The sequence below is a fragment of the Schistocerca americana genome, chromosome 4, assembly GCF_021461395.2.
Source record: "Schistocerca americana isolate TAMUIC-IGC-003095 chromosome 4, iqSchAmer2.1, whole genome shotgun sequence".
Taxonomy (NCBI): domain Eukaryota; kingdom Metazoa; phylum Arthropoda; class Insecta; order Orthoptera; family Acrididae; genus Schistocerca; species Schistocerca americana.
Genome location: NC_060122.1, coordinates 225,337,097 through 225,364,590, shown reverse-complemented (window position 1 = coordinate 225,364,590; position 27,494 = coordinate 225,337,097). Strand labels below are relative to the sequence as shown.

The 27,494-nt window shown below is 42.3% G+C and overlaps 1 protein-coding gene across 1 annotated transcript in view; it reads right to left on the bottom strand.

Annotated features, from left to right (window-relative positions):
* LOC124612643 (protein slit) overlaps positions 1–27,494 on the bottom strand; it is an 814,493-nt gene that overhangs the window by 147,021 nt on the left and 639,978 nt on the right. Inside the window, exon 5 of the mRNA XM_047140944.1 lies at positions 5,736–5,807. Coding sequence (XP_046996900.1) covers positions 5,736–5,807 — 72 coding nt within the window. The remainder of the gene's footprint in view (positions 1–5,735; positions 5,808–27,494) is intronic.

The window sequence follows — 27,494 nt, the reverse complement described above, 5'->3', positions numbered from 1 at the left end:
GCCTCATGAGAGAAAGTAATCACATAAATCAAGTAATACGCGACCCGTTTGAATGTATATCACATATAACGGCCGCTGTGTCCCCCGCACAACATGTCTGTGTTTGCTAAAACAAAATAAAAAAAAACCGCCACGCCACTAATTCAAATCAAAATACCTGTAAACCCCGCCTTCACTCAAAATTTATTTCAGTTTTCGTTACACAAAACCGAATTTCGTTCTTAAGTGTCGTTACCAGCAAAATGTTTCCAATTATGAGTACTCTGAGGGACTTCCTTCAGGATTGTAAAGTGCTAATGAAAATAACATACAGAACGTATTCTCGACATTTTCCCGATGTAACGAATGTTCCATGTCGTTTGTGGTTTGCAGCTGGATGGAATCGGTATCTTGCCACGATATTCAGGAACACTCATTCTGAGAGATGCACTGCTACGATCATAAAAGGTCGATGTTGTTGTCTTCAGTCCAAAGATCTCTTCAAGGAGTTAGGTGTTTTAACTGCACGGCAACAATACGTATGTTCGCTAATGAAATTTGTCATAAATGAAACTAGACTCCGTCCGAACACGCCTCGCAAGTCCCAACAGTACCGACCGACAGCCGTGTCATCTTCAGCCAATAGGCGTCACTGGAACCGAGGCATCTGGGCGTACACGGCTCTCCAGCTGCTGTCAGTTTTCGTTTCCGGAGCTGCTACTTCTCAGCCAAATAGCCCATAAATTGGCCTCACACGGGCTGAGTGAACACCACTTTCCAACAACACTCGGCAGACTCGAATGGTCATCCATCCACGTGTTAGCCAATCCCGACAGCGCTTAACTTCTGTGATCTGACGGAAACCTGTTCAGCGCTGCGACAAGGCATATAGTCCATCATAAATATATGTGGTGTCTGTTTTTTCCGACATGTCCGAAATAACAGACACCGTTTTCTCCTGCAGCCACTATCAATCAAGACACAAATTAAACACGTATGAAACGTCCCCTTTTGAAAAATTATATACGTGACTGGGCTTAAACTGACACACAATGTTTTTAACGCAACGCAATCTGACTTTCAATAATCCCTACAAAAGAATGGCCCTGACTAACATTAACCTATACCTTTCACAAATCACTTACCTCACAAAAATCTTCGTTACTCGAACTACTGCAATATAGCGAGCGCCACTACTGCCAGCTAAATAAAAGATTCAAACTACGGAAGGCACTAACTACTGATAGGCATAGTTAGCAAATGAAAGATTTTAATAGAGAACAAACAATGTATTTACCTTAATAGTGTTGAAAAATCATAATATACGTAGCAGTTCATAACATCCAGTCTTACAAATTTCAAAACTCCGCCATTTCTCTCCCCACATCCACCACTGCTGGCGGCTCACCTCCAACTGCACAACGCTACGCGCTGTTCGCATCCACCTGCCCAACACAATGGCAGACAACAATGCAAACTAGCCACAGACTGCACACAGCACAGCCAGTGATTTTCCTACAGAGCGCTACGTGGCATTACCAATAAGAAAACAGAAACAGCCTACTTACACACGTTAGCTGCCAGTGGGCATTGGTTTATATCAATGGGGTTAGCTGACAATTTCTACAGAACTGGGATTCTAACCCGGGTCCCTTGCTTACTAGTCAGATGCGGTCACCACTATGCCATGCAGACACAGTGCTCACCATAAGTGCACGGACTATCCTAGCACTTCTCCTGTCAGGCCGAAATTCCCAACTTATAACACGCACTTCAGTCCGGAACCGCGCGACTGCTACGGTCGCAGGTTCGAATCCTGCCGCAGGCATGGATGTGTGTTAGGTTAGTTAGGTTTACGTAGTTCTAAGTTCTAGGGGACTGACGACCTCAGATGTTAAGTCCCATAGTCCTCAGAGCCATATGAACATTTTTTCTTATTACAACACACATAAAATTAAGGCGAGGACGGCCAATGATCCCTTCAGCGGAGATGCGAACCAAGTTCTTTTACAGGAAGTGGGGAGACGCCGCGATTAATGAGGGTAACGAACAGGGGGACTACGTCAGTAATCTGTGGTATAAGTTGAGAGATTGGGTCTGAGAGGAGGGAGGGGGTAGTCGTGCCAGGGTTGTGGTGACCACTGCGTCCAGATGGCATAGTGATCAGCGCATCTGCCTAGTAAGCATAGGACCCGGGTATGAATCCTGATCCAGTACAAATTTTCAACTGGTCCCATTGATATAAATCGATACCCACTGGCAGCTATTGTCTTTAATTCCTCTGTGAGTTAATCCATCATAATTTGAGCAGAAGAGTGGTGTTCACACCTGCAGGGAAAAATGACCTCTGAAGCTTCGCTCGTGCAGACTGTATGGCCTGCAGAGATCTTTTTGTTTTATCGATTTTTTATGTTTTTCACAAATTGCAACACCTTTCAAGCTTTTCACTCTAATTAAGGTCATATAACCGTGGTCTTTTCCGAATGTACTTCTGACAAAAAAGCGATTCTGGTGGCTGGAGTCCAAGGTTTCTGCTAATCATAGCTTTTGCGTTGTTTTAGAGATAGTTCCATAGTAACTTTCATCCCTTAACAAATATTTCATTATATATAACCGGCAACTGAAATGCCAATTTTCATAAATTATCTTTAAAAATTTTTTAAAATTTTCATTCCTCGTTTCACTCCCATAGGGTTTGAATTTCCAGAAACAAGTATTCTTTTATTTCTAACTGAGAAGCCTAATTTAAATTTTTTTAGATTTAGCTTTAAAATGCTTCCATTTTAAAATATTTTCATAAAAAATCTCCTCTCCAATTTCACGCCTTAGCAGTTAAAGTTCTACAAACAGTGAAACACTTATTTTTTTCTTGGACAATGATATGGTGAATCAGTCTGACCCTGTTCCAGCCACTTAGGGATTGTATTTCCAAAACCAGTAAAGCACGTATTTCTTCATCTCTAACTGAGAAGCCGAACACCAATCTTCAAAGATTTAGCTTTAAAAATGCTTTCGCAAAGAAATATTTTCATTAAGCGTTTAACCCATATTTCACCCCGTTAGGGGTTGAACTTCCAAAAACAGTGACATGTATATGCTTTATTTCTAACTCAGAATCCAAATACAAATTTTCATAGATTTAGCTTCAAGAATGCTTGCACAATGAAATATTTCCATAAAAACTTTCACCCCCACATGGACTGAATTTTCAAAAACAGTGAAACACGTTTTTCGTATTACTAACTGAGAAGCCAAATTTAAATTTTCATAGATATAGCTTTAGAAATGCTTTAATAATAATTTTCTTAAAAAACCTCATCGCATGTTTCATCCCTTTAGGTGCTCAGTGTCCAAAAACACAGAAACACTCTTTTTTATTTGTAACCGAGAAGTCAAATACCAGTGTTCATAGGTGTAGCTTTAAAAATACTATAGTAATTCAATAATAGTGATGTATTTTTTAAAAAGCTTTCACCCACTATTTCACCCTATAGGATTAAATTTCCAGAAACACTGAAACACGTATTTTTCTATTTCTGATCGACAAATCAAATTTTCGTAGACCTACCTTCAAAATTCCCTTATCCCCTATTTCCCCCCTTAGGGACGGATTTTCGAAAAATCCCTTCTTAAACGATGCCTGCAGTATAAGATCCAAACTTCCCGTAATTTCATGTTTCTATCCTTAGCGGTGTAGCTTGGCCGATAACAATTCAATCAGTAAGTGAGTCAGGAAATTGCCTTTTGCCTTTTATACAGGGTGACAATTGAACTATATGAAATAAAATCATAACTGCTGAACGGTTTGCGTTAAGACGTTCAAACTGCACGGTTGGCCGCGCGGCATGATGAGAATTAGCATGCGTATGCGCACGCGCCTTGTTGCTGGCGGCCATTTCATTTAGATGGGTTCGTCAATAAACAAAATTGGCACATTTGGGGGACTCAGTATCCGCAATTCGCGATCGAGATGTCTCTTCACCCTCGACAGGTACTGTTTGGTATCTAATGTCCAGTCACGGTATAATCGGTACGATATTCCTTGATGGCACAGTGACTATCAACGGTACATGAAGGCTTTGGAAGATGACTTCATCTCCATTATCGAAAGTGACCCTGATTTCGACAGTGGTTCACAAAAGACGGAGCTCGACTCCATCGAAGCAGGAGAGTGCTTGATGTCCTCGAGAAACGCTGTGGGGACCGCATTCTGACTCTGGGGTACCCAGAGGCCACTGGAAAGGGTCTCGATTGGCGGCCATATTCTCCGGGTATGAACATATGCATCTTCTTTCTGTGGGGATGTATTAATGACAAGGTGTACAGCAATAACCAAAAAACCATTGCTGAGCTGAAAACAGCCATTCAGGAGGGCACAGACAGCATCGATATTCCGACACTTCAGCGGATTATGCAGCATTTCGCAATTCATCTGCACCACATCATAGCCAATGATGTCACGCATATTGAACATGTCATAGCTTAAATCCGAATATCTGTAGTGACGCTTACATGTTGAATAAAGTGTGTGCACGCCGTAGTTTGTAACTAATTTAAGTTTTTTTTCATATAGTTCAATAATTGTCACCCTGTATATACAGATTATTAAAACTGTTAAAGGCTCAAGAAGAAAACGAAAATTATGGCAACTACACCTACCAATTCGTGGGATATAGCAGGAGAAACCATGGAGGTAGTGACCACATTCTGTTATCTCGGTTCCCAGATCTCTGCTGATGGCGACTGCAGCCATGAAATCCGGAGACGCCTGTTGCTCGGTAGACAGGCGATGTCAAACCTTGACAAGGTTATAAGCTCCAGAGATATAACACTAGCAACAAAGATCCGTATTGTGAGGTCTATGGTCTTTCCAGTTGTGATGTATGGATGTGAGACCTGGACCAGTAGAAAGGCTGAACGGCGAAGAATTGACTCCTTCGAATTGTGGTGTTGGAGGAAACTTCTTAGAGTTCCATGGACTGCAAAGAGAACCAACAGATCAATATTGGAGCAAATAAAACCAGATTTCTCCCTGGAAGGTCTAATGTTAAAACAAAAGCTGACCTAATTTGGACACACAATGCGAAAGCATGCCTCGCTGGAAAAAACATTAATGCTGGGGAAGACTGAAGGAACTAGAAGAAGAGGACGTCAGAGGATGAGATGGATCGATGGCATCACAGAAGCAATGTGTTCCAACCTGGAGGTTTACGGGAGAAAGTGCAAGACAGGAAAAAGTGGCGTGATTTGGTTCATAGGGTCACGAAGAGTCGGAACCGACTAAACGAATAGAGAGAGAGAGAGAGAGAGAGAGAGAGAGAGAGAGGGGCTCAAGAAAGGAGTTCAATATGCAGGAACAAAATTTTTGATCATTTTCCCAATAAAAACGTCTGACAGGTGGCACAGCAAGTTTTACATATAATGTAAAATCATTTCTCCAGGACAACTCCTCCTATTCCACTTACGAATTTTTATTTAAAAACTGGTTGTTTGTAAAAAAAATCTTGTTTTTATTTGCAATTGGATGACTAGGCCAAAACATGTTTTATAACTTATAGTGTGAAGCAATCAGTCGTCCTTTTTTAGATATCAGATGATATCGCTAGGTGTCAAGAACGTACCTGAAAGAGTTATTTTCTCGCTCCTACCGCTCACAAAATTGGAATTACAGTTCTGGTTTCGTACATTTCGTTGGAAAGACCGGCTTGTTAGGAGTGAAACACGAACAATTTGAACTATGTTGCGGGTGTACTCACAGCATCTCGAGCTCGCTGAAACCACGGATGGCCGTCTCGTCCAAGCAGGTCAGCCTGTTGTTGTCCAGGTGCCTGCAAAAGTGGAGCATTCCTTACTTTTCTACTGATTTAACGACATCAGATCAGGGATTTTTATATCGCACAAGATTTTATCGCATAGAATGAATTTTTCATCACAGTTACTTAATGAATGATGATTATAATATGGTCAACAGTAACACAATGGTAGTAATAGAAGTAAAAAGATGACTTTAAAAAAGACTTCAGTACATCTAATGCCATTTATAAAACGTAATTGATTTATAACTAATAGAAATAATACTAGCTAATAATAATAATAATAATAATAATAATAATAATAATTGTTTTTATGGTTGTACAAAAGTGAGGTTTTATAAAATAACGGGTTATAAATATGAGAAATGCAGATAAAATGCACCAGTTAAAGACTTTGGGAAATGCAGAATGTCTGGTGGGGTAAAGGCTGAGTTCCGAGCGAAGGCATATATTGTTATTGTTTTAGTAGATAAGTCATTAACTGACTATTAAAGCTGACAGGTATAGTTCCTTGATGTAGTGAGGAAGATCATTCACAAGTCGTGCGTGAAGCAACATAATCTAAGGCAGGCGGTCAAGTGATGAACTTGGATGTTTGGGATTTTACTTTGTTGAGAACGTGTGTTTCAGCTGTGTTGATAAGACGATACAGATATGAGTGTACACATTGATAAGACGAGACAGAGTGTATGGAAGTCTCTGTGTTTGTCTGTACTTAGGCAGTATGTCTGTGCGTAAGGTGGTGAAACAGAATCACAATGATTAACGTCACAGGTACGTGTATATCGTATCCAGTCGTTCGTCACCAGCAGCAGACACCGTGAGCCTTGCTGAGAAAGACCTTGCAGAATAACATCGCAGTAGTAAAAAATCTGAAGTACAGGCGTTTGTACAAGTTTCCTTTTCGGATCCCAAGGGAAGAACTTTTTCTATTTTTGTAGGGTACGAAGAGATGCAAATACCTTCCTGCCCAATACAGGTTTTCTTCAACTAATTCTCGTAGATTCGTGACTTGTGGAGGGAAATTCCTAGTTATCTCATTTGTGATTAAGGGTGTATGTATTTCTTACAAATGTGTCGTAAGCATGTGGTATAACGATCGACACAGCTGGCGCTCTCCACAGTTCTCACTAGAATTTCTCTGCAATGATTCAAACCATATCTGTCTAACAGGAAACAAAGGATGTCAACAGGAAAGAGTCCAAAACTGAGGTGACAGACGTCATTCAGCCGGCAAATAAGGTTCCATCTTAAGGGTCTTACTTTTTCTTACAAGCATCAGTTAAGTTACATTACCTGAAATTAAGTTTGTTTTGTTCGTAGATGATCCCAGATTTGCGATAAAGAGTTAATCAAGCACAGCTTTAGAAAAAGTTGTTAGTTATATATTCAGGGATAGTAATGAAGTGTGTCAGACTTCGAAAAGACACACAACATGCTCGTCATAGCTTGCAAGAGGGTTCTATCCAGCACATATACAAACGGTGAAGAGAAGCAGACAGATGAGGTTGACAGTGACAGATTCTTGGGATTACAATTTGATAACAATTTCCACTGTGAGAAGCACACAACAGAAATTTTGATATGCCTCAAGAAAGACGACCGTTTCGCTTACGACCTGTCGAAGGAACATTAACTTAACTCTTCTTTAGTAAATATGTATAATTATTTTTGATTTTATGGGGTGATATACGTCCTTGGGATATTCATCACTGTGGAAGGAAAAGTATATTTATAAGATTAGAATATAAACACTAAAACAATATATGGGTTTTGTTACTTCGGCACCAAAATAAGTGACGATAGCCGGAGGGGAGACGATATAAGACGCAGCGTGGGAACAGCAAGAAAAGCTTTTCAGAAAATGAGGAATTTTTTAACATATACTGACGTAAAAAATAGTAACACCAAGAAAGAGTTGAGACACTCAAACGAAAGTTGACAGGCGTGTTTCTACATCTGACAGATGATGGCTATTCAAATTTCGTGTCATTAGCATACGTGTAGCGCTAGTAGCCCACTACGACGAAGAAAATTAGTTTTGCTTCATATGTACTCTGTAACGGTCGTTAGCATTAGTTACATTTGAGACGTAACTAAGACGACAAAGACATTATTTTCAACACCTCACTGGGTTTCAACGAGGCATGTAATAGGGCTACGGGAAATTTGATGTTCCTTCTGGGATAGTGCACTAAGGCTTGGCAGGAATGTAGCCACTGTACGTGATTGCTGGCGGCGTTGGTCATGAGAATGTTCGGTCGCAAGAAGACCACTGTGTTGAGCTTCTATCTCTGGTGCATTGCACTGCATCTGCAGTAGCAATTTGAGCAGCAGCTGGTACTACAGAGAGACGCAAGAAGAGCTGGCTCCGGACGGCCACGTGACATTACCAAGAAATGAACAGTCTAACGAGTACGGAATATAGATTGAGAGTAAATTGAAGAAAGACGGAAGAAATGAGAAGTAGCAGAAATGAGATTAGCGATAAATATTACATCAAAACTGGTGAATACGAAATAGACGACGTTGAGGAATTCTGCTATCTTGGGAGAAAAATAAAGTAGGACGGACGAAGCAAGGAACACACAAGAAGCAAACTAGCATTAGCAAAGTGGACATTCCTGTCCAAGAGAAGTCTGCTATTATCAAATGTCGATCTTAATCTGAGGAAGAAATTTCTGAGAATCTACGTTTGGAGCACAGAATTGTAATAAAACGTGGACTTCGAGAAAACTCGGAAAAGAAGAGAACCTAAGCCTTTGAGACGTGGTTCTACAAAAGGATGTTGAAAATTAAGTGGACTGATAAAACAAGGAATGAGGAAGTGCTCCGTAGTATCGGCGAAGAAATGAACATATGGTAAACTCTGACAAGAACAAGGAGCACGATGATAAGGCATATGTTAAGACATGAGGGACAACTTCCATGATGCTAGACGCACCTGTAGATGGTATGAACTGTAAGGGAAGGTATAGATTGGAATACATCCAACAGAAAATGAAGGACGTTTGGTACGAATGGCACTCTGGGATGAAGAGGTTGGCATAAGAGAGGGATTCGTAGCAGGCTGCATCGAACCAGTTAGAAGAACAATGAATGAAAAAAGTGGTCTAATGATCGACATCCCAAATTTAAAACTTCAAAGATGTATTTACTTATCTGTCAAGGACAATACATGATATGGCAAAATGGACGACCCCTCAAATGGCAGAAGTCACTACCCTCAAGGAACAGTCTGTGGTCCTATCTTCTGTGACGTGATCACAGAGACTTAGCTCAAAACGTGGACTGCTACAAGTCGATTTTGGGTAGCCCTCAGTTTCAAACTACGCTTCCGGAGAGAATAGTTAGTACACCGTTGTAGAGCTTTCCAATTCACTCAGGATTTATTGTTGCAACAGCGCATATGGACCGCATGAAATGATTACGTTTAAGGGGGGTAGGACGTCAGACGGGCCGATTTGGAGCAGGAGAGGCACCACAGGACATTTTAATTCCTACTGTCTATCCTTTTACAAATAAATTCATAAAACTTTGTCAGCATGACCAGAAAGGATTCAGGGTTCACACTCGTACCAGTGGGAGTTGGAAAACATAACAAAATAATTTTTTTTTACATGTCAAATTTCATCATTTTTTCACTTACTATTGCCAGCATGTGTTGCTATAGGTACACTTTTCTTCATAAGTAAAGGAGATTCTTCGATGAATTTTACACAGCACACAAACCATACTCGCAGATGTATGAAACTACAGAATTTTCCAATCTATTAAAAACTGCGGTAAAAATTCAGATAATAAACTGTAGAATTTGAGTTTTTTCTAAACATGAAGTTTAAAATATAACAACTCATTCATTTTTCCGTAAACTAAAGAAATTCTAGTGTTTCATACCCCTGTAAGTATGGTTTGTACGCTGTGCAAAATTCGTCGAATAATCTCTCCTATTTATGAAGAAAAGTGTACCTATAGTAACAAATGCAGCCAATAGTAAGTGAAAAAATGATGAAATTTCAAACATAAAAAAAACAAAATTGTTACGTTTTTGAACTTCCACTGCCAAGAGTGTGAATCCTGAATCCTTTCTGATCATGCTGACAAAGTTTTATGAATTTGTTTGTAAAAGTATAGACAGTGGACGTTAAAATGTCCTGTGGTGCCTCTCCTGCTCCATGTTGGCCCGTTTGAAGTCCTACCCCCCTTAAAAATCAATAGCATAAGCGTTCTGAGGTACCACGTATCAACCCATGCTGAAACCCGTATAAGTACGTGGTGTAGTCTCCACGGGCGGCATTGTAGGCGCTGGCTGTGGCTTTCAGTCGATCGTGTAGATGGCGAATACCGTCCTGGGCTACGTTATGTCACGGCTACTCGACCTGTTCACGAAATTCTGTAAGAGTTGCTGGCCGACGAGTCGCACGAGCCACTTTCATCCTATCATACACACATTGGAGACAAGTTCGGAGATTATGCTGGCCAGGGAAGTTGCTGCATGTCTTGCAGAGCACGTTGAGTTTCACTGGCAGTGTGAGGGCGAGCATTATCCTGTTGGAACAAGGCATCACCTTCCTCTTGCAAGAACGGAAAAAGAACGGGTTTAACAACATTCTGCCCGTACCGAGCGCTGGTTGACGTCCCTCTAGAAACGCCAAACGTGAACGAGAGTTGTAGGTTTTCGCACCCCAGACCAGAAGGGCTGGAGTGGAGCCACTGTGTCTTCGACGAACACACTCTCCGAAACAGTGCTCACCACGTCTATGTCGTGGGCGCAAACGACCATCACTTCCTTGCAGGCAGAGTGTGCTTTCATCGCTGAAGACCACGGCGCGCCATTCCATCTTCCAAGTAATTCTCTGACGGCACCACTCGAGGACTGCACGTCGATGCTGCGGCGTGAGTGGATGACGGGCTAAAGGTGTGCGTGCCCTTAATCCACTGCTAATAACCGGTTCACAGAAGTTCGTGTTGACACACAAGCCTTCTTATTGTGCTGTGGTAGCTGCACGGTCTGCCACTGCTGCTCTTACTATACCAGTATCCATGGAGGTAGTCTGTGCTGCGTGGAGAATGTCTACGGGTGTGGGAATGTTCACGTGACCACTGAAACCAGAACCGTTACACAACTGACGCAGCACGTCCAACTTCTTTGGCAGTTCTCCGGAAGGACCATCTTGCCACTCTGAAGGCCACAATTTGACGCTTTTCAAACTCGCTCAGTTGGCTGTCGGAGGCATTTTTTGCGTCTCTGTTGCATGGTTGCCTTCTGGCTGTGAGTGTTGCCTATAAAGCAGGGGTTCCCAACAAAATTTTCTCGAGGACCCCGTCATCGAGCATGATTGGTACCTTGTTATATCACAGTATCAAGTACCCAAAAAAACCAAATTAAGAGTCTTTTTATACGTTTTCTATTTTTGGTACTTAGAAAAAACATTGACATACTCGTTATTGAAAAATATTGAGCTTAAAACTTTTTCAATTTAGCCATCATTGTTAAATTTTTGATTATTGCTCAAAATCTTTGTCTTCAAATCTGGCTATTTAGAATAACAAACCCCCTTAAAAAATAAAAATTGAGTATGAACTGAAAATGACAGGGAAAAAATTAAAACTGACTGTATTGGTCTTTCAAGTGTACTACACTTGACAATGCACTGAGTAGACATGTGTAGAAAATAAGAAAACACTAATTTCATACAAGGTAATATTTATTTGAAAAAATACAGTTACAACAGAGTACTCCATCATTATAGTTAGTTTTAATTTTCAGTTCTTAATGAGACGAGTTCAACTTTTTAACAAACGGTCAATTTTTAACCACGCGAACCGTAGCTTCCGCGAAAAACAACGCTTTACAAACACTACTGTTTTAATACAGAATATCGTATGTAAGCAACACGGTCTGTGAAAGTACGGGCAATAAATTAACAATGGCCGATTGTCGTCTGAAATGCGAGTTTCTACGCAAAGTGACCGTCAGTTGTCAGCTGGAAAGAGGCAGCGCGCGCTGTATAACGGCATACAGCAGAGCTATTTGCCTCTATCTAATTCTAGCTTCGCGCTGGAGTGTGCTAGTGTCAGTTGGCTCTAGGAAGAAGCTAGACGCAGAAGTTAGCGTTTGCCAAAGCTCTCCTCATGCAGGAAGCGGCCAAAACAAAAAAATCTGTTATCATACAAAATATATTTAATATACACTACTGGCCATTAAAATTGCTACACCACGGAGATGACGTGCTACAGACGCGAAATTTAACCGACAGGAAGAAGATGCTGTGATATGCAAATGATTAGCTTTTCAGAGCATTTACACAAGGTTGGCGCCGGTGGCGACACCTACAACGCGCTGACATGAGTAAAGTTTCCAACCGATTTCTCATACACAAACAGCAGTTGATCGGCGTTGCCTGGTGAAACGCTGTTGTGATACCTCGTGTAAGGAGGAGAAATTCGTACCACCACGTTTCCGACTTTGATAAAGGTCGGATTGTAGCCTATCGCGTTTGCGGTTTATCGTATCGCGACATTGCTGCTCGCGTTGGTCGAGATCCAATGACTGTTAGCAGAATATGGAATCGGTGGGTTCAGGGGGGTAATACGGAACGCCGTGCTGGATCCCAACGGCCTCGTATCACTAACAGTCGAGATGACAGCCATCGTATCCGCATGGCTGTAACGGATCGTGCAGCCACGTCTCGATCCCTGAGTCAACAGACGGGGACGTTTGCGAGACAACAACCATCTGCACGAACAGTAACGACGACGTTTGCAGCGGCATGGACTATCAGCTCGGAGACCATGGCTGCGGTTACCCTTGACGCTGCATCTCAGACAGGAGCGATTGCGATGGTGTACTCAACGACGAACCTGGGTGCACGAATGGCAAAACGTCGTTTTGTCGGATGAATCCAGGTTCTGTTTACAGCATCATGATGGCCGCATCCGTGTTTGGCGACATCGCTGTGAACGCACATTGGAAGCCTGTATTCGACATCTCCATACTGGCGTATCACCCGGCGTGATGGTATGGGGTGCCACTGGTTACACGTCTCGGTCACCTCTTGTCCGCATTGACGGCACTGTGAACAGTGGACGTTACATTTCATAATTACGACCAGTGGCTCTACCCTTCATTCGATCCCTGCGAAATCCTACATTTCAGCAGGATAATGCACGACCGCATGTTGCAGGTCCTGTACGGGCCTTTCTGGATACGGAAAATGTTCGACTGCTGCCCTGGCCAGCACATTCTACAGGTCTCTCACCAACTGAAAATATCTCGCCAATCGTGGCCGAGCAACTGGCTCGTCACAATACCCCAGTCACTACACTTGATGAACTGTGGTATCGTGTTGAAGCTGCATGGGCAGCTGTACCTGTACACGCCATCCAAGCTCTGTTTGACTCAATGCCCAGGCGTGTCAAGGCCGTTATTACGGCCAAAGGTGGTTGTTCTGGGTGCTGATTTCTCAGGATCTATGCACCCAAATTGCGTGAAAATGTAATCAAAAATGGTTCAAATGGCTTGAGCACTATGGGACTCAACTTCTGAAGTCATTAGTCCCCAAGAACTTAGAACTAGTTAAATCTAACTAACCTAAGGACTTCACACACATCCATGCCCGAGGCAGGATTCGAACCTGCGACCGTATTGGTCTCGCGGTTCCAGACTGCAGCGCCTAGAACCGTACGGCCAATTCGGCCGGCGAAAAATGTAATCACATGTCAGTTCTAGTATAATATATTTGTCCAATGAATACTCGTTTATCATCTGCATTTCTTCTTGGTGTTGCAATTTAAACGGCCAGTAGTGTATTTTTTATTCTAATAGCATCTTGCGGACCCCTCTGGCACAGCTCGCGGACCTCTGGGGTCCGCGGACCACCTGTAGGGAATCACTGCTATAAAGGGTAGACACAGTTGGCGGATGACGTTGAAAAAATTATCAGCACACCTCCTATTCCCTAGGTAGCTTATTCCGCTATCGGATCAAAATCGACGTCCTTTTTCCAGGTCTACTAATTTTTTTCCAGCCTTGTACATGGTGTTAAAAAATTACGTGCTACTTTTGAACTTTTGAGTTGTAATTGCGATCCAGGGACGAAACAGAATCCTGAAGAAGATCCCAGCAGAAGGATCGAAACTTCGGTGGCTGAAACAGTTTGTAGAGGAGTATAACGCGGCCTATAAATACAGAAAATCTCACTACCACCAGCGCAGCTGACACACTTTTGCGTCACAAATTCGTCCGCCCTCTTCTCGCGCCGCACTTGTGCCTACGTAGTGAAGACTGGGTGCTTTCAGCGGGATTGGGAGAGCAATAAAGCGACGAGTGTGCCGGGTGCCGCCCGCTACAGCGGAACAAGCTGTAAGCGCTCCGCTCCGGGCCGTGTCGCGCAGCCCTTGGTCCCGGGTCGCCCTGTGATGTCCTCAGGCGGCAGTTAAGCGCGCTCCGTGTTTGTCCCGGGCCGCCAATACTGGCGGGCGAAGAGGAGGCCGTCGGCCATAAACGCCGCCCTCCGCATACATTAAGGCCCCTCTGTCGTACAGCCGGGGCCTCTTAAATGATCCGGCCCTAGACGGCTCCCGGATTTACTGCTACGACCCCGGACCGACAACGGCCGATCGAGCCTGACCTCCTCCGACGACGATCAACACGCTGCGACTACAATATACTTCAGCCCCCGCAGGGCCGCACGAAAGCGCCTCTGTGCTCGCTTGTCGTTCCACTGACAACTACATCTGCAATTTCAATTAGCTTTGTGGGTCGCGATAGCCTTACCAGATTGGGTAACTGTACTAACGTACATGTAGCACAAAGACTGCACTGTGGCTGAAACGAATTCCGTGATAACATACGTAATCTACCCCTTTACCTAAAAAAAGCATCCAAGATAAATTTTAATCCCCTGTCATATATACAGGGTGGTCCATTCATCGTGACCGGGCCAAATACCTCACGAAATAAGCGTCAAACGAAAAAGTTACAAAGAACGAAACTTTTCTAGCTTGAAGGGGGAAACCAGATGGCGCTGTGGTTGTCCCGCTAGATGGCGCTGCCATAGGTCAAACGGATATCAACTGCGTTTTTTAAAACAGGAACCCCCTTTTTTTTTTACATGTTCGTGTAGTGCGTAAAGAAATATGAATGTTTTAGTTGGACCACTTTTTTCGCTTTGTGATAGATGGCGCTGTAATAGTCACAGACATATGGCTCACAATTTTAGGCGAACAGTTGGTAACAAGTAGGTTTTTAAATTAAAATACAGAACGTAGGAACGTTTGAACATTGTATTTCCGTTCTTCCAATGTGATACATGTACCTTTGTGAACTTATCATTTCTGAGAACGCATGCTTTTACAGCGTGATTACCTGTAAATACCACTTTAATGATATAAATGCTCAAAATGATGTCCGTCAACCTCAATGCATTTGGCAATACGTGTAACGACATTTCTCTCAACAGCGAGTAGTTCGCCTTCCGTAATGTTCGCACATGCATTGACAAGGCGCTGATGCATGTTGTCAGGCGTTGTCGGTGGATCACGATAGCAAATATCTTTCAACTTTCCCCACAGAAATAAATCCGGAGACGTCAGATCCGGTGAACGTGCGGGACATGGTATGGTGCTTCGATGACCAATCCACCTGTCATGAAATATGCTATTCAATACCGCTTCAACCGACGCGAGCTATGTGCCGGACATCCATCATGTTGGAAGTACATCGCCATTTTGTCATGCAGTGAAACGTCTTGTAGTAACATCGGTAGAACATTACGTAGGAAATCAGCATACATTGCACCATTTAAATTCCCATTGATAAAATAGAGGCCAATTATCCTTCCTCCCATAATGCCGCACCATACATTAACCCGCCAAGGTCGCTGATGTTCCACTTGTCGCAGCCATCGTGGATTTTCCGTTGGCCAAGAGTGCATATTATGCCGGTTTACATTACCGCTGTCGGTGAATGATGCTTCGTCGCTAAATAGAACGCGTGCAAAAAATCTGTCATCATCCCGTAATTTCTCTTGTGCCCAGGGGCAGAACTGTACACGACGTTCAAAGTCGTCGCCATGCAATTCCTGGTGCATAGAAATATGGTACGTGTGCAATCGATGTTGAAGTAGCATTCTCAATACCAACGTTTTTGAGATTCCCGATTCTCGCGCAATTTGTCTGCTACTGATGTGCGGATTAGCCGCGACAGCAGCCAAAACACCTTCTTGGGCATCATCATTCGTTGCAGGTCGTGGTTGACGTTTCACATGTGGCTGAACACTTCCTGTTTCCTTAAATAACGTAACTATCCGGCGAACGGTCCAGACACTTGGATGATGTCGTCCAGGATACCGAGCAGCATACATACCACACGCCCGTTGGGCATTTTGATCACAATAGCCATACATCAACACCATATCGACCTTTTCCGCAATTTGTAAACGGTCCATTTTAACACGGGTAATGTATCACGTAGCAAAAACCGTCCGCACTGGCGGAATGTTACGTGATACCACGTACTTACACGTTTATGCCTGCTACAGCGCCATCTATCACAAAACGAAAAAAGTGGTCCAAGTAAATCATTCATATTTCTTTACGTACTACACGAATATGTAATAAAAAATGGAGGTTCCTATTTTAAAAAACGCAGTTGATATCCGTTTGACCTATGGCAGCGCCATCTAGCGGGCCAACCATAGAGCCATCTGGTTTCCCCCTTCAAGCTAGACGAGTTTCGTTCTTTGTAGTTTTTTCGTTTCATGCTTATTTCGTGAGATATTTGGCCCGGTCACTATCAATGGACCACCCTGTATAACCGTAAGTAGTCAATGCCTAGATCAATACGTAGGTCAAACAGGCAATAATTTTTACACTACATATATAGAATACATCAGCGCCTTTCGATAGAACACAGAACACAAATGTCCAGTAGCCTCCCATATAAAAACACAGGACATCAATCCGTCAGTGCACAAAACAACATTAAGATACTGCATACATAAAACGAAGAACGCAAGATGTTGCTGTATGAAGAACTAGAAATTTTTATCAACAGATATAAATCTGGGACACATATACTTAACGACAGTCGTGAAACAGATTCAATCAATTTTCCAAGTGGTCTGCAAAATATTTAAAGATATTTCATAATTTATAATAAACTTTCACAAAAATCTGATTAATCTCTTCTACTCTTATCTTCATAAGTTCCATATCCAGTATGTATATGTTCTGTTGCAGTCCATTCATATTTATGACATAAGAAATAATTTGAGAAACAGAGAAACACAATGGCACGTGCAGTATTAGGTTCTTTTTCTTTAAATCCACAACCCATATCAGTGTCATAAATCTGAAAGCAGTTCTGGCCGTTAGTTTTCACAACTGAACTGATTTCGATTTTCGATGGAATTCGGTATAGAGATAGCTTGAGACCTGAGGAAGAACACGGCCGAGATAAAAAAAGAAAGACTGACCTCTAAGAGTTTCAAGAAGGGAATGGAACTCACGTTTTTGCACCAGTGAGCATAAACCAGCTTAAATTATTAAAGTCAGTGGGTGAATGACGCCACCAGCCATAAATACTTTTTAAATGTTTTATTTTAGTGTCATAACCGGGCCGACCGCGGTGGCCGAGCGGTTCTAAGCGCTTCAGTCCGGAACCGCGCGACTGCTACGGTCGCAGGTTCGAATCCTGCCTCGGGTATGGATGTGTGTGATGTCCTTAGGTTAGTTAGGTTTAAGTAGTTCTAAGTTCTAGGGGACTGATGACCTCAGATGTTAAGTCCCATAGTGCTCAGAGCCATTTGAACCATTTTTTTTGTCATAACCGGTTTCGGGCTACCATGCCCGTGTTTAGATGGCTAATATTTTCAGTTACATAGATGTTTTGATCAACAGCATATTGTCTGCTCCTACGCTGCATAACAACATATGAATATTTAGTGTCACTTTCTAAGTTGTTTCATTAGTAGAAACATCCTAAAGTTCTTGCATTTATTTGGATACAAAGTGAAAGAATGGTATTCGTTTACATAAGTTCCAGTAGATGACGATTTGTTTTGTTGTGGTCCACGTGGTTTTCAAATCGATGTACGTGCAGCACACATTGCAAACAGCAACACACATTGTAAATGAATTACTGTGGCACACTTCATAATATTCGCAATGCAACTATTGAGCATCACACATGCGCTATACACTTGATGCTTTTGTTTACAATGTAATGATTATCATTAAGCAAAGATACTAAGACATAATTCATTTCCTATTGACCAAGAGCGTAAATAGAGCAAAGATGATGGTGGGGCAAATGCAAAATGCAACATTTTAATAACAGAAAAATGTTTGCACTATAAGAACAAACGTATTATTAAAAGACAGTAGGACAAACTATTTTTGGTATGTCATCTCTTTTTTTTTCATGGAATTGTCACCGGAAATTCTGGCGAAATACTTCAAAGCCAGCTGATTGCATACTACAGATTAGAAATATATGTACTTTCATTTATATATATACAGACTTTTGTTTATCATAGTAATTGTTATGTTAGTTGCAGGAAATACAAAATTAAAAAGCTGGAGGGTGGGTTGAGAGCGGAACATTTGCTGATCATGATAGTCTATATTTGTGCAGTTTTATATCGATTGATGAAACAGGTTTTTTGTGCAGATTTGGGACTGTTAGGGGTCCACTTTCTATTTGATTTGAGAGCAGCCCAAGGAAATTATTTAAAAAATTGTCTATTGGCTCTAGCTGAAGGTGCTCATTTAAAACGTATTAGGGTGAACTGAGGCTGTGAGCGCGCGCGCGCGCCCACACACACACACACACACACACACACACACACACACACAAAGCCAAACATTATGACCAATGACCTTTGCCTACAGTTGGATGCCGCTTTGGGATGTTGCGGGCATGTGATGCACTATGAAAAGTATATAAGTGCAGCAGAGACGGATTGGGGTCACCCTAGCGAAGATAAGGGTTGCAAATCGGGAAATACGCAGACATATGCGACTTTCTCGAAGGAAAGATTATTATTACGCAAAGCCTGTGAAGGAGGATCTCGGTAACGGCGAAACTGGTCGAATGTTCACGTGCTACTGTTGTGAGCATCTACAGAAAGAGACAGACGGACAGTGAAACTACCACTGGCTTTAAATGGCTGGACCTCCACGACTCTTTACAGAGCGTGCGTTCCGGAGGGTTGTCTGCTCTGTAAAATAGGATAGATCTCAGCCGAAAGGGCACAATGCTGATGTGTGCACAAGTGTTTCAGAGAACATTGTTCATCGTACATTGATGAACACCTAGCTCCTCATCAGACCATCCCTGCGTGTTCGCACGTTGACCCAGCGACATCATCAATCACGACTGCAGTAGGCACGGGACTACTGGGATTCGGCCTTCGAGCAATCGAAACGTGTCAGCTCTTCGGGTGAATCACACTTTGCTGCACTAGGTGAACGGCGTTTCGAAACGTGCAGAGTGCCACACTTGCGTGGGACCTGTGGTAGTAATCGAAGACACGCTGACTGCTGTGAAGCACCTGTATCCCTTCATCCTTGACTTCTTCCCCAACGGCGATGTCATCTTTCAGCAGTATAATTGTTCTCGTCTGAGAGCGAGAATCGTGCCACAGTGGTTTGAGGAGCATTATAGTGAAGTCACTTTGATGTCTTGGCTACCAGATTCGCCTGATATAAAGCCTGTGGAATCCATCTGGGTCGCTATCGGGCGCCATCACTGTGTACGTAGATTAGCAGCTCGTTATTTACGCGAATTATTTGATCTATGCATAGACATCTAATGCCACATACCTCCACAAACCTACCAACAAACTGTCGGATCCGTGATGCCCGACAGACAAGCTATTACGCACATTGTCATAATATTTTGCTCAAATCTGTCTGATGAAACCCGGATTTACGGCTACTTTATTTAGGAGAAGTCTGCAGAACGATACCCGATTTTGGAAATCGTTTCCGTATAGCTGCTGGTGTAGGTGTAGCTTAAAGGGAAGCCACTTTCGTTCCTTCAGAGTCCTTTGTACAAAAGATCTCGATATGAGAAATTACTACAGCGACGTAATGATACGTCATGGTGGTACAATCGTTTGTTGTGAGATAACCTGGTTGAAGTTCGGTTTCACGCCGAAAAAATTCACGCTTTCCTCGACAGTAGCACAGCAGTGTAACTAAGTGTCTTTAGCAATAGTTTTCATATTTCACAATCTGTAGATCACTTTTTCAATATGACTGCCATATGTTTTTTGGATCTGTACAAAAATAGTTTTCTGCTGAAATTCTCGTAATTTGTTCGACTGTAGGAAGTGGTGGATAGTGCTCCCACACCAGCAGCAGAAATTTGATGCGTAAATGCAGTAAGAAGCAATCAATGTGCTCCATTCACAGGAAGTTCCATGACGTCTGAGAGTCACAAAATATTCTGTGTGTGGAGGCATTGAAATCTCCACAGATTGCTTCGAACAAGACAGGGACAGGACAGGACATCTACGGTAAGTTACGTGACGTCGGAGAGTCACGTGATGTTTTTTTCGCTCGAGTGTTCAGAGACAAATCCAAGCAGACTAGCCTCCTCTGGTTTGGACAGGTGGGCTGCTGTCCCCCACCCACCATTGTGGCTCCAGACCAGCAGTTGTGAGACATCGAAAATTCACCGAAAATTCCAGCCATTTTTCCACGTCTGTAGGACAGTGCTTCGAATTCTAGAAGAATTTTTTAAACATCCGATGTGCTGCATGTCTATTTTTTCGTAATCTGTTATGGATTTCGAAATATGTCATGAACTTTAAGATATGTAGTTGTTCTGATTTCCCCATCTGTGCTCAGACACGAGTGTTGGTTTCCCATTGTAGAGCTTGCTTTGAAAAGTTAGAAAATAAAAAATAAGTGGCTTATCAAATATTAACTAAGCCCACTCAGCGTTTCAGAGATGTGATGAACATCACACTAGCATGTTCGTGTAGTCCGATTTTTTAACATCACTGCAGTGCTCGTTTCTCAGTAATTTCTAGGCATATACCAGTTTTAGGGATTGTTTCAGTTACCGTTTTAGACTGGGGCTTTTTTCTGCCAGTTCAAAAGTGGAGCAGATAGATTTATTTCGACTTGTAGGTGAAGGGAGCGTGCTGTGAAGAATTTTTATTTTGAGTTCGCTTGCCATTAGGTTTCAGTGGTGTCATAATTTTTTCAGCAGGTAGCACCAGCTGTGTGACATCATCAATTCTGAGCCGTATTGCGATTTTAGACACTCACTGTGTAGCACTATACATATAGATGTGTATACATACACTAACCAGAGAGGCAGCTGGACAGAGACTGACCGTTTCCCACTATTTCCAGGGGAGGGGTGGTGGTGAGAGGTGGGTGAGGTCGAGTCTGGGGGGACGGGTGAAGGAGGCCGACAGTGCCCTCTAGTGAATATGGTGCAAACCAGATCAGTTGGTCCCTGCACGTCAAGGCAAACACAGGTCTCTGAGTTAGGTTACTGAAGGCATCCCACTTGAGCCATAAATAAATAAATAAATAATTTAATTAAATATCCTGCCTTCCTCTCCAGCTCAGAATTACATTTTCACACCAAAAATAAATAATGTACACTAACCTAACCTTCCTCTCCAGCAGCTGGTCAGAGACTGACCATTTCCCACCATTTCCAGGAGTGATGGCATAGAAGGGGAGGGGGGAGGGAGGATGGGGGAGGGAAGTTAGGCCTTGACATCAGGGCTACATTTCTCATCTATGGCCACTATCTTGGATCCGCCATCTTGAATACATTTGGCAACAATGCAAGCTGTCCCAGAAATCGCCTAGCTCAACTACTGAGTTGTAGCCCATTAGACTCCTTTTGTCCGTAAGTTGAATGTGATTTTTTCAGAAGCAACGAATCAGAGCACAGATAACAGGATTTTTTTAAGAAGTTTGTTTTGTGTGCAAGGCAATTCCTGCACAAGTCCCAGCAGAAGTGTTGCGAAAAATAGCCCTTCTTGGAATGCAGTGAGGTGAGAACAGGGCTTCAGATTCTACACGTTCTGTTAATTCATCCAGTTTGTGCTAGAAAATAACTTGTAGCTCTGTGACGAAGAGGATGAAATTTTTTCTGCTTAGAGAAGATAATAGCACCAGCAATGCTCTCCATCTAAAAAGGCACCATACGAAGTGTCGTACACTTCGAGAGTGTCATTCAGTAATTCTCTGCGCTTAAGGACAATATAACGATATGTTTACGTAATGTGTATACATAAACATACAGCTATAAATGTCCCTGTTCGGGCGCCAATTATATGTTTACGTAATGTGTATACATAAACATACAGTTATAAATGTCCCAGTTCGTAGTCGCTAATTATAGCAATATGTTTACTTTTGTGCTGTAACATATAGCTATAATCAGTGGTGGAAATATATTTGCGAACGCCGACCGTGTGCGGCTGTTTCTTGTTGGATCGTCTGATCAGTCGCAAGTTGCATTGCAGAGGAGAGTAAATGCCTATTCAAAATATAATTATTTTTGGATAGCTCAACACGAATTTCCTAAGGGACCGCAGTTTATCATGCATTTACCAGTAGAATATGGCGCGGAGAAAATATTTCGCCGCATGCAACTTCCGTCCGATCTCGACGAAAGAATTCGTGACTGTGAACTTTCTATTTGGCAGAAACAAAGAAAATTAAATAACTTCATAAAGGAGTGAGACATAGATTCTATAATAAATAAATAGTCCATACACCAGTTCCATTTAACTCTGAATTTATGGCAATTAATAGATGAACTTACACTGCAATGAAGGATTTAACATGGATGCCGTTTTGACTGGCACTTCTCTTCTCGTAATGAAAATAATTCCTTTGACGTTTTCACATACACGTCGCACAATAAATCTACTGCTATGCAATATTGCACTTTCAGTATTGCACTTTTACTTTACACTAAAATAATATTATTTTTAACGATAATAATACGGCGGCAAGTTACAAGAGAAAAATGAGTAACTGTTCATCGAGAATATCTCGTACATAAAAAAAAGTGTAAAAGTGTTCTTCTTCTGTCGGTTTTTCGCGCCGCGGTTTTCAAAGTCAATAACTCACTGCATCTCTGACGGCGCTTAACAATAAACAAGTTACGTGACACGTCGTTCACCTTTTACACTTTCGCAACATTATTTGCTAACCGTAGCGACTGCTCGATTAGTGAATGATTTAAAATGATAGGGCAATCACATAATGTTACAACAACTACAAGCATCCAGCGCAAAGCACATGTATTTTCGTATTGCATTAATTATTTGTAACTCAAACCCACCTACAAGAAAAGAGAAAAAAGAAGAATACGAAGATTCACTACTAGAAGCAGCGAGGCTGGTAACAGCATTACGTGGAAATCACGTAGATTATTTTGTAAACAAGAAGATGTCTCGGTTCATTTACGTTGGTCAGAATGCAGCCATCCGACAGGACGACAAACACAAAATGTCCTACGCCGCTGTACGCACGGCTCTCCTCATTAGTGAGTGCTTGTACTGCCACCAGACGGAACTTTATTTGTATTCTCATGATAGTCCTTGCCCTGAGGAATACAGGGTGAGTCACCTAACATTACCGCTGGATATATTTCGTAAACCACATCAAATACTGACGAACCGATTCCACAGACCGAACGTGAGGAGAGGGGCTAGTGTAATTGTTTAATACAAAACATACAAAAATTCACGGAAGTATGTTTTTTAACACAAACCTACGTTTTTTTTAAAAATGGAACCACGTTAGTTTTGTTAGCACATCTGAACATATAAACAAATACGTAATCAGTGTCGTTTGTTACATTGTAAAATGTTAATTACATCCGGAGATATTGTAACCTAAAGTTGACGCTTGAAACCTCCGACGTTCAGTTACGTGTTGTAACAAACACGGGCCACGGTCGGCGAGCAGCATCTGAAGGGACATGTTTACGATGACGACCGTGTTTACGAGTGTGGCTGTAGTGCACTGTTTGGTTTGGTCTAGCTGTCGCAGTGTCCGCATGTAGCGCTTGCTGCTATTGTTATTCTGCATTCGTCTCCGCACGCAGACCAACTGTAGTACACCGTGTTACCAGACGTCTGTGATAGTGTAGTGTTGTAGGAACTGTGACCATGGTGTATTCGAACTCTGAAAAGGCGGAGATGATACTCATCTATGGCGAGTGTCGACGAAATGCAGCTGAAGCCTGCAGGGTGTGTGCAGAACGGTACCCGGACAGAGAGCATCCAACGTGCCGCACATTGCAAAACGTCTACCGCCAACTGTATGCAACAGGTATGGTCGTAGCACGCAAACGGGTCCGTAACAGGCCCGTCACAGGACAAGCGGGTGCAGTTGGTGTGTTAGCTGCTGTTGCCATGAACCCACACATGAGTACACGGGACATTGCGAGAGCCGGTGGACTGAGTCAAAGTAGTGTCATGCGCTTACTGCATCGTCACCGCTTTCACCCGTTTCATGTGTCGCTACATCAGCAATTACATGGTGATGACTTTAATCATCGAGTGCAATTCTGTCAATGGACATTAACAGAGAATGCGTTGCAGTTCTACCTGTTTACCGATGAAGCGGGTTTCACAAACCACGGGGCGGTGAATCTACGGAACATGCATTACTGGTCCGTGGACAATCCTCGCTGGCTCAGACAGGTAGAGCGACAGCGACTGTGGACTGTAAATGTATGGTGCGGAATCATTGGCGACCACCTCATTGGTCCTCACTTCATTGCAGGGGCCCAAAGAGCTGCAACATACAACGCGTTTCTACAGAATGATCTGCCAACGTTGCTCGAAAATGTCCCACTGGAAACGCGTCGACGTATGTGGTATCAGCATCATGGTGCACCTGCACATTCCGCAATTAACACTAGGCTGACCCTTGACAGGATGTTTGACGGGCGTTTGATAGGACGTGGAGGACGCATAAATTGGCCAGCCCGTTCTCCTGATCTTACACCTCTGGACTTCTTTCTGTGCGGTACGTTAAAGGAGAATGTGTACCGTGATGTGCCTACAACCCCAGAGGATATGAAACAACGTATTGTGCAGCCTGCGGCGACATTACACCAGATGTACTGCGGCGTGTACGACATTCATTACGCCAGAGATTGCAATTGTGTACAGCAAATGATGGCCACCACATTGAACATCTATTGGCCTGACATGTCGGGACACACTCTATTCCACTCCGTAATTGAAAACGGAAACCACGTGTGTACGTGTACCGCACCCCTCATGGTAATGTACATGTGCGTCAGTGAAAAACACCAATAAAAAGGTGTTAGCATGTGGACGTAATGTGCTGTTCCAGTCTCTTCTGTACCTAAGGTCCATCACCGTTCCCTTTGGATCCCTACGTAATTAGGTGCTCTCCGATACAAACGATCGAACAGCGGAGGAGTGGTACTCAAGCGTCAACTTTAGGTTACAATATTTCCGGATGTAATTAACATTTTACAATGCAACAAACGGCACTGATTACATATTGGTTTATATGTTCAGATGTGCTAACAAAACAAACGGGGTTCCATTTAAAAAAACGTAGGTTTGTGTTAAAAAACATACTTCCGTGCATTTTTTTATGGTTTGTATTAACCAATTACACTAGCCCCTCTCCTCACGTTCGGTCTGTGGAATCGATTCGTCAGTATTTGATGTGGTTTACGAAATATATCCAGCGGTAATGTTAGGTGACTCACCCTGTATAGCTTTAAAAAATAAAATTTGTAAACCAAAAGATCAAACTCTCTGGGTAGGGCTGAATTCTGAAGTGCCATTGGGTTGTGCCTGTCTGACATCAGGATGCGGTAATGTGTTGTAGAAATTGAGTTTTTAGGGAATGAGATTTTGTGTAACTGTCTGTACTTAATGTTTGCATGTGCTTGAAATCTCTTAAATGGCGCCATTCCCAGTTAAGTGCCTGTCACACTATTTCTCTGCTATTCCATTTTCGAACAGCGCATAGAAACAACGAGCACTTAAATCTTCCTGTGCAAGCTGTCATTTTTCTTATTTTATTACAATCATAATTTCTCTCACATTGGTGTGTGTAAGTAAAGTATTCTCGCACTCGCGGGAGAAAGTTGGAGATCGAAATGCCGTGAAAAGATCTTGCTGCAACTACGAACGCCTTTGTTTTAACGTGTGCCACCCCAATTCGCTTATGAAATCCTTGACTCTCTCTCCCCTATTTCGCGATGGTAAAAAACGAGCTGTCCTTCTTTGAACGTTTTCGATGTCCTCCGTGAATCCTGTCTGGTAGGAATTCCATGCCGTGCAGCAATATTCCAGAAGAGGACGGAGAAGCATAAAATAAGCAGTCTTTTCTGCAGACCTGTTTCATCTTCTAAGTGTTCTGCCAATAAAATGCAATCTTTGGTTTGCTTTACCCACAGCATTATCTATGTGATCATTCCAATTTATGTTGTTTGTAATTGTCATCCCCAGGTATTTAGTTGAAGTGATTTGTGATTTATCGTGTAACCGAAAATTAACGTATACCTTTTAGTACTCAAGTGGATGACTTCACATTTTTCATTATTTAGAGTTACTTGCCAGTTTTGACACCATACGGATAGTTTGTTTAAATTATTATTTAACTGGTTTTTATCTTCTGACGACTTTATTAGACGGCAAATGACAGTGTCATTTGCAACCAATCTAAGATGGCTGTGCATATTGTCCCCTTAATCGCTTGTGTAGATTAGGAACAGCAATGGGCCTATAACATTTCCTTGGAGAACGCCAGATATATATTTTACTCCATGACTTCCCATCGATTACTACGGATTGTAATCTTAATCTTTCTGACAGTAAATGACGAATCCAGCAGCGGAACTGAAATTCCATGGGATCATAATTTGAATAAACTTCATTTGTGTGGGACGGTATCGAAAGCCTTATGCAAATCTAGAAATACGGAATGAAATTGAGATCCCTGTCGATTACTTAGTGAGAATAAAGAGCTACTTGTGTTGAATGAGAACGATATTTTCTGAATCTGTGCTGACTATATGTCACTACATCGTTTTCTTAAAGGTAATTTATAATGTTTGAACACAATACATCTTCCAAAATCCTACTGCAAATAGACGCCGGTATTACTGGTCTGTAAGTCACCAAATTAGTCCTGTTTCCTTTCTTGAACACTGGTGTGACCTGTGCAACTTTTCAGTTTTTTAGGTACGGATCTATCGCCGAGCGAAAGTTTGTATATGATTGCTAAATATATAAAGCTATTATATTAGCATGCTCTGAAAGGAACCTAACTGGTATTCAATCTGGAGTGGAAGACTTGCCTTTATTAAGTGATTTAAGTTGCTTTGCTATGCCGAGTATAACTACTTTTAAGGTACTCGAAGGAGTTTTGCATTCCAATGTTAATCCTGCGCCCTTCGGGGATGATTATGGTCGAGATAAGAGTACGCAACTTTTCTTTGCAGCTTTATGATATGTTTCCTCTATGTTGGTCAATTTCCAGGCCTAAATATGTTACTGAGTCACGCCAAGGAATATCCTGGCCACCAGTGGACAACTGGCGGTTTGGGAGTTTGATCTTGGTCACGAAACAGATGGCTTAGCATTTTATCGGGTTAATTTTCTCCTTCCTAATTTTGCACCAGTGTTGTCGTAGCGGCCCCTTATTGTT